The sequence below is a fragment of the Gekko japonicus genome, unplaced genomic scaffold, assembly GCF_001447785.1.
Source record: "Gekko japonicus isolate JY-2015 unplaced genomic scaffold, Gekko_japonicus_V1.1 scaffold452, whole genome shotgun sequence".
In the NCBI taxonomy this organism is placed as follows: domain Eukaryota; kingdom Metazoa; phylum Chordata; class Lepidosauria; order Squamata; family Gekkonidae; genus Gekko; species Gekko japonicus.
In genome coordinates this window covers 981,769-994,810 of record NW_015167545.1, presented here as the reverse complement: position 1 = coordinate 994,810, position 13,042 = coordinate 981,769, and the positions used below count along the sequence as shown (strand labels likewise).

General features: G+C 47.8%; 1 protein-coding gene across 1 annotated transcript in view; it reads left to right on the top strand.

Moving 5' to 3' along the window:
* The window catches only part of LOC107112487 (peripheral-type benzodiazepine receptor-associated protein 1-like), an 86,434-nt gene extending 79,750 nt beyond the window's left edge, over positions 1 to 6,684 (top strand). Inside the window, 3 exon segments of the mRNA XM_015413631.1 lie at positions 735 to 833; positions 5,182 to 5,262; positions 6,513 to 6,684. Of these exon segments, the coding sequence (XP_015269117.1) occupies positions 735 to 833; positions 5,182 to 5,208 (126 nt within the window). The 3' untranslated portion in view covers positions 5,209 to 5,262; positions 6,513 to 6,684.
* Positions 6,685 to 13,042: the final 6,358 nt, after the last annotated feature.

Here is a 13,042-nt window from a genome sequence, read left to right as displayed (position 1 = left end):
ATGTCTATCCAACCTTAGTAATTGTCAAAGCAAAATAAATTGTTTTTTACATCCCAGTATTTCTCCAAGTAGTCTTTAAAGTCTTTCCAATCTGCAAAATAATCTTCTGCTTCTTGATTTTTCAGCTTTCTTATGTTTGTTATGTTTGTGTCGTTGACACGCCGCCGACGCCACCCACCTCCCCCAAAATTGGAAAATGCCAGCATTTTAATCGGTAAAACTCAAGGGAGACCAAAATAAAGACAGTTTGAGGTGGGCAGCTGTGCCGGCCTGCAGTAGGAAAGCCCAATTCGAGTCCAGGAGCACCTTAGAGCCCAACAGGATTTCGAAGGGTATAATCTTTTGAGGAAGTATCTGACGAAGGGAGCGTTGACTCGCAAAAGCTTGAACTCTGGAACTCTTCCACTGCCGGCCAGCACAGTTACACTGTCTTTATTTTCCGGTGGGTAGCTGTGTTGGTCTGAAGCAACAGAACGAAGTTTTGAGTCCAGCGGCACCTTTGAGATCAACAAAGTTGAAACCTGAGGGAAGTGTGCCTGCAGACAAAAGCTTATACCCAGAATCAAACTTTGTGGGTCTTGAAGGTGCCACCCACCGGACTCAAAACTCTGCTCTGTCTTTATTTTTGTATCCAGAATCGAGAAAGAAAGACGAGGGAGAAGCAAAACCAAAATGGGGATATTTTGAGTCAGACCAGCTGACCGTCCCCACCCTCATTTCTTCTTTGTCCTCAGGGGGAGGTCAAGGGGCGGAAGGGGCTCGTGCCGTCCAACTTCCTGGAAGCCGTGCCGTCCGACGGTCTGCTGCCTGGCGAGCCAAGGCTTGGAAGGCAGGTAAGTTGCCCCCCTGCATGTGAGCTTGGGCTGTGGGTGGGAGGATCGGCAACCACTGGGAGGTGGGCGCCAAACAACCCTCTCTCCCTCAGCCGTCCAAAATTTGGGAGTCAGTTTTGTATTTATTGATGTACGTTATTTATAGTCTGCCTTTTTTCACAGGGCACTAAAGGCGGATTACGCACAGTGAGTCAGTACAATCAACACAATGAGACATTCTATAGCCAGTGCATTAGGATTTTAGAAGTCTGGAACCACCAGAAAGAACAGAGGCATAGCATAAACATTCACATGATGTGTTAAGCGGTGCAAAAATTCCATAAATAGGATCCTACTTCCAATAAGCTATACTTACGTAATAAGACCCTGCTTACAATAAGCTATAGACAGCAGTATAGACCACAGTTCCTAATCCAAGTAAATTTGTGAACCATTTTGTACAGCACGACGCTGTTACCTGTGCAGAAAAGCTCTTTTGAATACTGTGGTTTTGCATGCTGGTTATGTAACCATTAAGCCTTCCTAGAGATGAATAACTTTTTGGAGAGAAGGACAAAATACAGGCAGTCGGATTGGCCACAGGCGGTAGGGATTAACTTCTCCAGGGAGACGCAGCGGCATCTTCTACACATCACATTCATTTAATGCTTTTGAGTTTCCAAAGGAGCCTGCTTGTTTATTGCGGTTTATTTATACACTGTCTTTCTGAGAACCACCCGAGGCCTCTTATCCTTCATACAGTATAATTACAATTTTAAAATTAAAGGCAAGAGATTAAAAAGGAATAGCAATTAACACCCAGTTTAAAACCACATTAGGGATTAATTTTAAAAGGCCCTTTGAAGTAGAAAAGGTTGTGCAGCCAGTTCGGTCCATGCAAATTCCTAAAGCAAGAACAAAATCTGTGTAATAACTTTTATTAGGACCAACCAAGTCAGCCCAAAACACTTTGCAAGCTTTCAAGCTCGCCAGAACTCTTCTGCAGGCTGGATGATCCAGAACTTAAAAAGACAGAAGGGTAGAAGGCAGAATTCTCAGGCTGTGATCCTGAGGTCTGATCCTTTGTGAGATGCCAGCAGGCAGTGAGGTTCTTATTGGTGAGGTGGAGCATGTCCCCCGTGGTCTCTGGGAGGCCACAATTCCATCAGTGTCTTTGATTCTTTGTTCTCATACAGAAATATCAAAGTCCTTTGAAGCAAAAAAATTTGGTATTTAACTGTCTCCCAAAAGATGGTCACATGAGGGCCAGATGCAATACATGGGGTAGGGAGTTCCAGAGAGTTGGAATGGCCTTTATCTCATTATCCTTACAACAGCTTTGTAGTGCGGGCCGTTATTGCGCTAGATATACTTTTCTGCAGAGGGGGTATGCATCAAACTGGCAAGACAGTGGCTTGCCTGAGAATGACTTAGTGGCGGAGGCAACCCAGGATTTCCTGGCAAACAACTTATTGGCCCCTCTCATTTTCAGTTTTTCCTTTGCGGAAAGTGAACCTGCGAGTCTTCCTTTTCACTCTGTTTCTGTGTACAAAACCTTTCCCATTAAACTTGCGCACCTGTCTTGCATAGAAACGGAATGAAAATGCCATGAAAGAACGAATTGGCAGAAATTAAAACAGGTGAAACGAAAAGGTGCCTCTTAGGAGAGGGAGCTTCCATAAAGCATGACTTGCAAAGAGTTATGGACACCGAAGCCCCATGATTTGTGACTTTTTGGCTGCGATCACACGCTCCTTCAGATCCGACATAGGCGTGAATGCCTGATGGATCTAGAGGGAGTGATCAGACAGCAACATCTGGGAAGCATCCTGCAGTCATCAGCAACCCTTGCTGCTGTCGCGGTGCGCAGAATGCTGGCTGGCACGTCAGTGCCCAAAGGGAGTTAGAGTACCCACAGAAGACTGGAGTCCAGAACGTAGGTGCAAAGACAGTGAATTTATTCCCACCCATCCACCACCTATATACAGTTCTGAGTGTCAAAGTGCTCCGCTGCAATCGATTCATGTGAAGGAAAAAGTCCACTGTACACTCTGTACATTTATACAACCTCTGGCCAATCAGCACACAGCTGATGCAATCCTCCTGCAATACCTTTAGTGCCAGGCTGGACTGCCTCAAACCTATCGTGGCCAGCCTCCTTGCAGTCACATGCTATCTCTAGCTGTCACTTTACTTTGACACTAGATCAAACCCTTCTATGCCAGCCTTACCATTATAAGTGAATCACGACAGCTGCTCCGCCATGGAAGTGGAGTTAAATCACACCGGGGAAAGTCCGGTCCTAATGCTTGCCGACGGGCCACAGACGGACTTTCCTGTCTGATTGATCAAGCACACTCTCATGCTGTCAGGATGGTCTGTTCGTGCCATCCCGATTCTATGCCGTGTTTCCCCCCCCCTTCGCAGTATGCACATCATCGCATACTCCGTAGGGGGCCCTCAGTGCGGAGGTGCGACTCCTCAATTGCTCGGTTATGCGCATGGGAAACAAACAGAAGGAAAAAAAAACCCACGACTCCCCCACAGTTGTGTCTGATCACACAGTGATGGGCTGTGCCCGCAGCTTCAGAGGGCTGTGTGATCTCACAACCGTGTGTCAGATTCCTCCAGAGGAAATAGCCTCTCTTCCCCTGCGCTTCAGCTGATGCATGTGACCGCAGCCTTTTTAAAGTCCCTTTGTTAAGCCATCCAGCGTTTCACTGGGTCGCCCACCATCTGGTTTTGCCTCCTAATCTTTAGGCTAGAAATCTGGATTTCTTTTTGAACGAAAGCAAAGTTGAGAATGGGCCAGTTAGAGGGTAAAAACCCATCGAGCTTCTTAACAGGGCTGGCGTCAGCAAAGCATGAGGCAGGCGGCTGCCCAGGGCTTCTAGTGGGGCCTGCCGATGCTGAGACCCACACATCTCCTGGCACTCAAGTGTATGCCTTCCTCCTGCCTGCTTGTGGGTGCTTTGCCACCCATGATGCCGTTACCCAGAATGGTCTGATAATTAATTGGTTGGTTGGTTGGGGAAGTCAGCTTAGCAAGAGAGGGTAACTTGGGATCATCACCTTTGTATACCCGAATCCCTCCCTCAGAGATCTCTTAAACCGGGCTGATGTTCAACTAATAGAGCTTTTATTGAAAAACACTAAAAGAGCAGAAGCATACACGCGGACACGTTGCTAAAGCACACATGCAAGAGATGACCAAGAAATAAAAGGAAGTAGCAGGGAAACAGTGGTTTAGGGTAGGTCATATTCACCAGTCTTGAAGATTCATGTCCGCAGAGGAGAAAAAGCAACCAGCCCTTGGTGCATGGTTGGCGCTGAGAACACACTCACGCCCCGCAATGGGAGTAGCACGGGGACATTTATACCCAGAAATGATACGATGATGTGGTTGCATCAAAGGAATTATAGTGCTGATGTGTTTATAGGAAGAGTCCCAGAGACTTGGGACAAATGGTTAATTGCTCTCCTGGAGGGAGATCAAAGTATTGAGTGGACCTTGATAGCCCCCCCCCCCCTTAGGATGCAGTGGTGGTGACGGCACCTTGAAGTACAGACAACAAACACTTCCAGTTGTTTTTAAGATATGATAACGGTGGTAAATGTGTCAAGGAAAGAAAGCATGGTGGGGATGAAAGGACTTTATTCAAAATAAGGCTTCTGTTTTCCTGAGAAATCTAAAGTGGTAAATTATGCGTCTTATCTCCAAAGTGGAGGAAGTTGTTTACAAGCCAGCCAGGCGTGTCACTTCCAGAGAGTTTCCCAGGCTGGCATTCTGCTTGGCATCCCTTGTGGGGCCATTTGGAGGCCAGGCAGGGTGATTGGCCTTTACGTAGCTATCTGGAGTGATGTTTATATGAAGGGCATCTGGCCTCTTCCCTCTGGGTGCCAGCTACCCAACTTGAGGGGCGAGATGACCTGTAACAATGCTAGGGAAGGGCATGTGGGTGGTGCAACCAGCACAGGTGCTCCTCGTGGCCGGGGCAGTCCCAGCTGCACCCACTGCCCAGCGACATCAGGGAAACAGCATGCCAGGAGTACGGGCCACTGGGGCCACAGGCAGTGGCAGAACTTTCAGAGTGGTGGGGGAAGGACACACAGGCACCTGGGGGGCAGGAGTGGGTAGGCAAGAAGGGGGCGGCCGGTAGTGGGTACTCTGCCCAGCCCTGCCCCCAAACACACCTGGAACCGGCCCTGCTCCTCCAGATGGGTTTTCAAAAACCAGGCAATGAAAAGGAAAACAAGGGAACGGCAGGAAGGCGGCTGGCGTCCTGCAACTTTGCCGTTTTGCACATCTGTGTGGGGCAGCATATTGAAATATTCTGTCATTCTCTTTTTGGCTGCCGGTGCTGTTCAGAGAACGAGGAAAAGAAGAGTCCAGTGACAGGCGTGACAGACATCCAGAGAGGGGAGACCAAGAGCGACGGAGGGAAATGATGTAAGTCTCTCCCTGTGAATGGCGGTGTTCTGAATTGAACAGGGGTTGAATCTGCATTTGTCTTTCCCACCGGTGCCCCAGCCTTCTGACTCCCGTCTTCAAAAAAGCTGTCTATGTTTGGTTTCGTTTTCACACCTCAACAGTGCTAGCATACTTTTGCACGTCCACATATGCTTATCGCCTTCTTCTGGCGGCTCCAATATCATTGCGCCTCCCCACTGCTTTAAAAGAATCTTCCCCAAACAACATTCAAACAAGCATAGAGAAAGACAGCGTCACAGCAGCACGAAACTGGTTTAAAAATGCAAATGCGGATTCGACCAGGGGCTGGGAGGTCACCCCCCCCCCCACTCCAGTGGCTGATGCTGGGGAAATTAGGAGTGCAGGAACCTTTTTGTGGACTCCCATCCTCACTGTGTTCCTTCGGAAGGGAGAGAAGCTGGCAGGAATCCCAATTGTACCGAGAGAGAGAGAGAGTTGTACTAAACCAAAACTCTATTCCATTACACACCGTAAAGTCAGAAAACATTTTTGTAGCATTTCAGTATTCAACACAGAATATTTCAACACAACCCCAATACATAAATAGTGCACTTGTAGTTCTATAAAGGATATATCCTTGGTTGCCCTGTCAAGACCCGTAACAGAGAGTGGTTGGCTAGAACAACCAGGAACAAGACTGAATTCAGACATTAAGTGCCCTTTTCCATCCATGGGAGCGAATGTAACTGTCAGTCAAGTCTGTTGCTAAGTACCTGACATATACACAACAAAGCTCAGCCCCTTCTTTCTGTCTCTAGGGTCAGGAAAGTCAGGGAAAGCTAGGGTGACTCAGAGAGTCAAGGAAGCTAGTTACAGATACCATATCTATTTACAATTTGGTAGTGTATAAACATTCCCAGAAGGCAAAAGCCATGTAAGGCAAAAGTCATCAGTACCAGAAGGCCACAGTCTCCCGGGAAACAGAACCAAAGATTCATTTATAGAGGCTGATTGCTATAGAAGTCAAAGTATCATCAGTTTAACAGAGGACAGAGGCTCAATCGAGGCCCTAATTCCGCAACAGCTGGGTCTGCTCCCACAAGGGCTTGGAAACAGGCAAATCATTCTGTAATGCTTCCCTTTCCTAGTGAGTATAGAAGAACCCTGCTGGGTTGCACCTCAGTGGCTAATTCTGTAATGCATCTAGAGAAAATTTTGCAGCTGTAAAAAAAGTTGGATCTCACCTTTGCTTTCTTTCCCCTCTTCAGCGGCATTCACTAGGTTGTGGAGATCAGCTGGGAGGTTTCACTGCCTCACGTCCTCTCGGCCTAGTCAGGGCATGTGTCCCTCAGGACCCCTCAACCCCAAGCCCTTTGGGGAAGACGATGAGGTGCTTCTTCTTAAGGACACGAATAAGAAGGTACAGACGATGGTGCTCAGGCAGCCAAGAGGAACGCAGAACTGCTGGGCTCTCAGAGCGGTTGTCTGAATCCCCAAAGTGTCTTGGAAGAAGGGAATCCCAGTTACGAGAAAACTACCACAGTGACATTTTGCTTCTGGGGACTGTGGGAACTGTTAAGAGCTCCATAAAGGGAGTTTGGAGCACTGGAGCTCCAACTGGGAAGGGGTATGAATCTCCTGCCGGAATGTACCACTCATATTGTCTGTTCTCCAGTGTGAGGTTTTGGCTGTGATGCAGTTCAGTGGATGTTCCCCATCTTCATTATCCTACAAGAAAAAAAAAACCCCATTGATTGGAAATTGGAGCTCCTGTCTTAGGCCTTTGCTCTGTTCCTGGGGGAGGGGGGGGCTGTCCCAGAAGCTCACGTCCCCCAGTCTTGACCATTTGCACTCAAGATCCATTTCCTTTACTGCCTCCTACTAGCAAGATGCAATCAGATTTGTCCAGGGAAGGCCTTCTTTGGGGGGAATCCCCCCCACACTAGAAAGGAAAAAAAGAAGGGTCCCTTTGCCTTTGCTCATGAGAGGGGAGTGGAGACTTCTTCTGAAAGCTGGAAAAGCCAATTTTACCCAGTAATCCCTTCCGCAGGGCACTTGGGCCGCTCGACAGGAGATTCCACGCCACCATCTTCACCCAAGTTGTCTTTTCTGACATAGTGACTTGTTAGTGTTTATTTTGGATAATTAGATAATGCTAACAGGGTGCCTTGGGAGACAATCCTTCCTCACAGTCTTGCCACACTTCTGCACCAGAATGGAAATCTGGGAGGAGCAGGGAGTGTGGGTGGTAAGGTTCTCCTCACCCCTTGGCAGGATGTTAAATGGACAGGTTACCATGGGGTAGGGATGTGTGGAAACTGACCCCTGGCAAATTTCAGTATTACCGGACCTATTTTTACTTCCTTCAAAATGCCTCCAAAGAAGCAGGAACGGATGAGACCGTTTGATGGCCTTTCCAGGCTGAGCACTTACCATTTTGCACTGGTGTGGTGTCCTCACCAGCCCTGGTTACCAACAGAACATCCAGTGTGGGTGAGAGAGAGACTGGGCTTTCCTGCATTTTCCCTACTTGTGTGTCCCTATTGCTTCTCGGGGTTTTCCTGTTCCACGCATGTTTTGCTCCCTCTAGGGGTCCCTTTGATATTACACCGTTTTGTGTCCAGCATCTCTCCCTGCAGAGTTAAACTGCATGTTTTTATGCCAGACATAACATGGTGTAATATTAACTCGGCCGCTACAGGGAGAAAAACAAATGTGGAACAGGGGAAAAACCTAAAGCAACAGGAACACACCGGGGAGGAAAAAGAGTGCGGAATAGCCCAGGGTCAATCATGTAACTTGGGTCATAGCCTGTATCAAAGCTAGTTCTAATGAATGGTAAATTGGGCATTTGCTGGGTTTCCTAGAGTGGGAAAGGACCTGCAGATGCCCCAACTATTTGACATCCTTGCTTTGCATGAAGTTCCCGAGAAGGTCAAGGGCCACTCGTTTTTCTTAATGATCATGTCGTGGAGGCCCTTTCAAATCCTGGAATCAACACAGATCTGTGCTGTTTCTTTCTGTGGAACCCAGATAGGAATGTGGAGAACCCCACTTTTGGGTAGTCTTACAGAAGGTGTCTCGCTCACCAGAAAACATTTGGGATGTTTTGCCTGAGCTGGGACCTCGAACTGAGCTGGGACCTACAGTTGGTGACAACTGTAGCAGCTTATTTTCACCCAGACCTGTGTACTATACAGTCTGAGCTTATTTTTGACAACCCGATGAAGCTGCCTTGTACAGAATTACAGTATTGGTCCATCAAGGTCAATATTCATTTACTCAGACCGGCAGTGGCTCTCCAGGGTCTCAGGAAGTGGTCTTTCCTATCACCTACTGCCTGGTCCTTTTTAACTGGAGACACCAGGGATTGAACCTGGGATCATCTGCATGCAAAGCAGATGCTCTACCAGTGAGCCAGAACTTTCTCTTCGCAGTGATGGTAGGCCTGAGATGGATATAGTAATTCTCATTTGCTGCTTATTAAGTTTCCCGAGGAGCCAGGAAGGAGGATGGTAAGCAGTGTTTCCTCTAAGCTGAGTTAGTGTGAGCTAGCTCACATTTTGTTAGCCTCTGGCTCACACATTTTTGACCTAGCTCAGGAAGGATAGCTTCAGAGCAAACTAATTTATGCAGTAGCTAAATCTCTCGCTCACAACTTTAATGCCAGTAGCTCACAAAGTAGGATTTTTGCTCACAAGACTCCATAGCTTAGAGGGAACATTGAAAGTAGACCATTGGCCAGACCCAGCACTCTTAGCTTCTCTGACATGTGTCAGTCATAGCTCACTTTCTCTACAATCAGCTCCACTTCCCCCACCCACCCACCCAGTTGGCAGTCCATGCACTGGAGCATTGAGATGACCTAAGCTGGAATCAAATTTTGCTGGGCAGGGAGGAGAAAGAACAAATTCAAGATTGATTTGGAGATTGAAGCTCAGATAAATCATTCAAAAATGCCATCCCCAAGAGGACAAGCGACATTGCTTAGTTTTTTTGCTCACTTTCCTCCCTGAGTTCCACTGAAAAGACAAAAGCAGGTTTTCATCTGAGCCGTATCATGTCGTCTGTTTCTCACTAACCCGACAACCTGTGGTTGGTTTGGAGAAGTGAAGAAATACCCTCTGCGGCATGCTGAGTTGGTCAGAACCCAAGACTAGAGCTCGCTGCTAAATTCTCCCTTGACCAAGATTTCATGGTGAATTTCTTGCACAGCAGACAGACCCAGTGAATCTCAAGGAAAACAAGAAAAGAGGTTTGACCATGCAAGCTTAAGTCCACAGGGCATTTGAGGGGCAGTTGCCCCACATCCCTACCTACCAACGTGCCAAATGATTACGGCGACCCCAGATGGCCTTGTGGTCCTCTCCTCAGCTCTGCCTTACTTGACTTTTCCAGCTGCCGAGTGCTTGTAGCTGAGGGGTGGGTGGGATTTGGTGAACCACAATCCTGGGCAGCCGTGTCCTGGCTTGAGAGTCGGCTTTCTTGTGCTGAGGAGAAGTCTGTTTTCAAGGCCGAACGGCTTCTACAAATGTTTCTGATTTGTCTCCCATTTTGCCGCCGGTGTGTCCTCTGCATGTTTGTAGGGAGGGGGAGCCATTCTTGTTCCTTTTACCCCGGGCCATTGACAGGCGGGAGGGAGCGGGGGTGCAGGTGAACTCTGTTTTTATTTTTGAAAAAGCCTAATTTATTACATTAAAGTCTATTTTCACAAAAACCAAGCGCCTGGCATTCAGACTTCTTTCTGAGGGCTCACTGGGAAGCAGGGACTCCACATTCCTTTCTCCCTTAATATTTATTTATTTATTTATTTATTATATTTATATCCCGCCCATCCCGCGAACGGGCTCAGGGCGGCTAACACTGCGGTACAATGTACCTAATGACATACAAAGACATTAAAACTCTATAAGTATCATAGACAAATACTTTAAAACATAAATTAACAGTTTCTACTAAAATGCATACAAACAACACATTAGATGGCGCACTTCCAGATCTCATACTACATGACTCATCATCCCTCGTGCCGGAAAGCCTAGCGATATCCAGGACCAGATCTAAGGTCCTAGCCTTCACTAGGATCATTGGTGGTAACAGTGGTGGCGGCTCCTATTGGAAAGCCTGGTGGAAGAGCTCCGTCTTGCAGGCCCTGCAGAACTGCAAAAGGTCCTGCAGGGCCCTGATCTCCGGGAGCTCATTCCACCAGTAGGGAGCCGCCACAGAAAAAGCTCTGGTCCTAGTGCTGGTGAGCCTTAATAATTGGCCCTAGGGTTGCCACCTCCGGGTTGGGAAATACCTGGAGATTTTGGGGGTGGAGCCTGGGGAGCGGGGGTTTGGGGAGGGGAGGGACCCCAGCACAGTATAATGCCATAGAGTCCACCCCTCCAAAGCTGCCAAAGGAGGAGAAGGAGATTGGATTTAAACCCCGTCCTTCACTACCCAGAGGAGTCTCAGACTCAAACTCCTTTCCCTTCCCCTCCCCACAACAGACACCCTGTGAGGTAGGTGAGGCTGAGAGAGCTCTGACAGAAACTGCTCTTTTTCAAGGACAGCTCTTGTCAGAACTATGGCTTGCCCAAGGTAATCCAGCAGGTGCAAGTGGAGGAGTGGGGAATCAAGTCCACGCACTGAACCACTACACCAAACCTGGAACTGAATTCTGTCGCCTGGAGATCAATTGTAATAGCGGGAGATCTCCAGGTGCTTCCTGAAGGTTGGCCACGCTAATTGGCCCCGCGGTTGATGAGTTCCATGTTCGATAAGTTGTCCTGCTGTGTCCGGTTACTCAGGACTACAATTTGGGAAAGAAACAACATGAGATGCAACCTCAGCTGAGTTTGCTGACTGTTTTTCTTGGTCTAGTGAAACAGTGAGAACAGTAGCTTCTGCAGAGATGCTGTTGCCCACCTCCTGAGTTGGCATGTACTTTGGGCTTGCAGGATACTCAGCTTTTAAGACCCCCGTGTCCGACTTTGCATCTCTCTTAGCAGGCATTTTCCAAGATCCAAGTGAGCAGCCGTGTTGGTCTGAAGCAGCAGAACAAATTTGGAGTCCCGTGACGCCTTTAAGACCCACGAGGGTTTGCTCATACCTTGAATAAACCTTTGTTTTAAAGGTGCCCAGGACTCAAAATTTGTTCCAATGCATTTTACAAAGTATTGGTCTCCTTGTGTTTTGCAGACCCTTTCCGGTTTTCAATAGGACTGCATTGTTTTAGGGCAGGGGGGTTATTCCGTCTGACGCTTTGTTAAACGCTAGCTGGGACAGCACAGGGATTATTACAACAGCAAGGAAATGTGTGCGACCTTGCAGGCGAATAGATTTATCTGCCCACCAGGCTTCCTAGCCTACGATCTCGTACATCAGAAGAGGAACGAGTAAATTCTCACCATGCAGACCTTTGTCTGATGGTGGGAAGGGCCGTCAAGTCGCAGCAGCACGGCGACCCCTGGTGGAGTTTTCAAGGCCTTCAGAGACCTTCAGAGGTGGCTTTTGCCATTGCCTGCCTCTCCCATCCAAGGACTAAGCAGCACCAACCTTACTTGGCTTCTGAGACCTGATGAGATTGGGCTAGCCTGGGCTTACATAACAAGATCTGCTTTTTTTTTCGTGAAAAAAATGCTTTTTTCAGAACAAATTCCCAAGAACTTGGAGGTTGGTGCTTATTTTCTAACTAGTCTGAATTTCAGAAATGTGCCAATAAATTAAGCAATTTAAACCTCCTAAGGACGCCTGCGGTTGGGTTTTGCTGCTTCTGCCCTGCAAAGCAACGTGTGTGTGTGTGGGGGGGGATTCTCTTTGCCTGCAGAAGCTCCCAAGTTCAACCAAAGAAGTTACATCACTATGTGGCTAATTTAAAAGTAATGGGAAATGGGAAATGGTTTCAGTTACATAACTTGCAATGATTAAGAAGGTTTCATTTCCAGCATCAGATTTCAAATGCACTACAGTTCTTGGAAATTCGTTCTGATCCCTTTGTATTCATTGATACTGCAAAGGCAGCAACGGGTGGACAGGAAACTGTACTATGGGAAAGCATGTGGACTGCATAGTTTTCCTTCTCACCATGCAGACATTTGCCTGCAGGTGGGAACGAAACGCTCCATCGCCCACCCACACCTCGAATGAAACACGTTATGGGTTACACCAAGGGTGGCGTCAGATGTTTGAGAGCCGCAAGACATGAACAAATGTCACACACGCGTTTTTATTGGGAAATATGCAAATTTGTTTTTATTAACATAAAATGAGACTGCCAAAAATAAAAACAAAAGTGGTAAAAACAGATATTGATAATCATATTTATTTGTCCAATTATACTTATTTGCTAATGATATTTGTCTAAGAGAAGAAGTAGAAAGAAAGAATGAAAGAGGTGGAAAGAAAGAGAAAAACAGAAAGCAAATAGATGGGGGGGAGAGGTAGAGGTAGAAAGAAAGCAACTTTAACTTTAAATGTGTCCTCCAAGCCCCCCACGCCCCCACACTGGCTGGCTTGGCTTGGAGAAGGGATTTAAAGAGACAAATGCCTTCTCCAAGCTGGCAAGGGGGGGGCTTTGAGAATGCATTTAAAGTTGCTTTCTTTCTCTGCTCCCCCTCCCCCACACCTCACGCCTACCCAGTAGGGATCCCAAGTCCCCCCGGGGGGTGGGGAAACCCCCGCCCCAGAGGCCCGTTCCCCGGCACCACTGGATTGGGCCCCGGGGGGAACTCTGCCCCGACGTGCATGTCACCCGGAAGTGACGGGAGGTCGCCAGGCACGCTGGGGGCGGGGCCACGGCCATACAAGGGAAAAC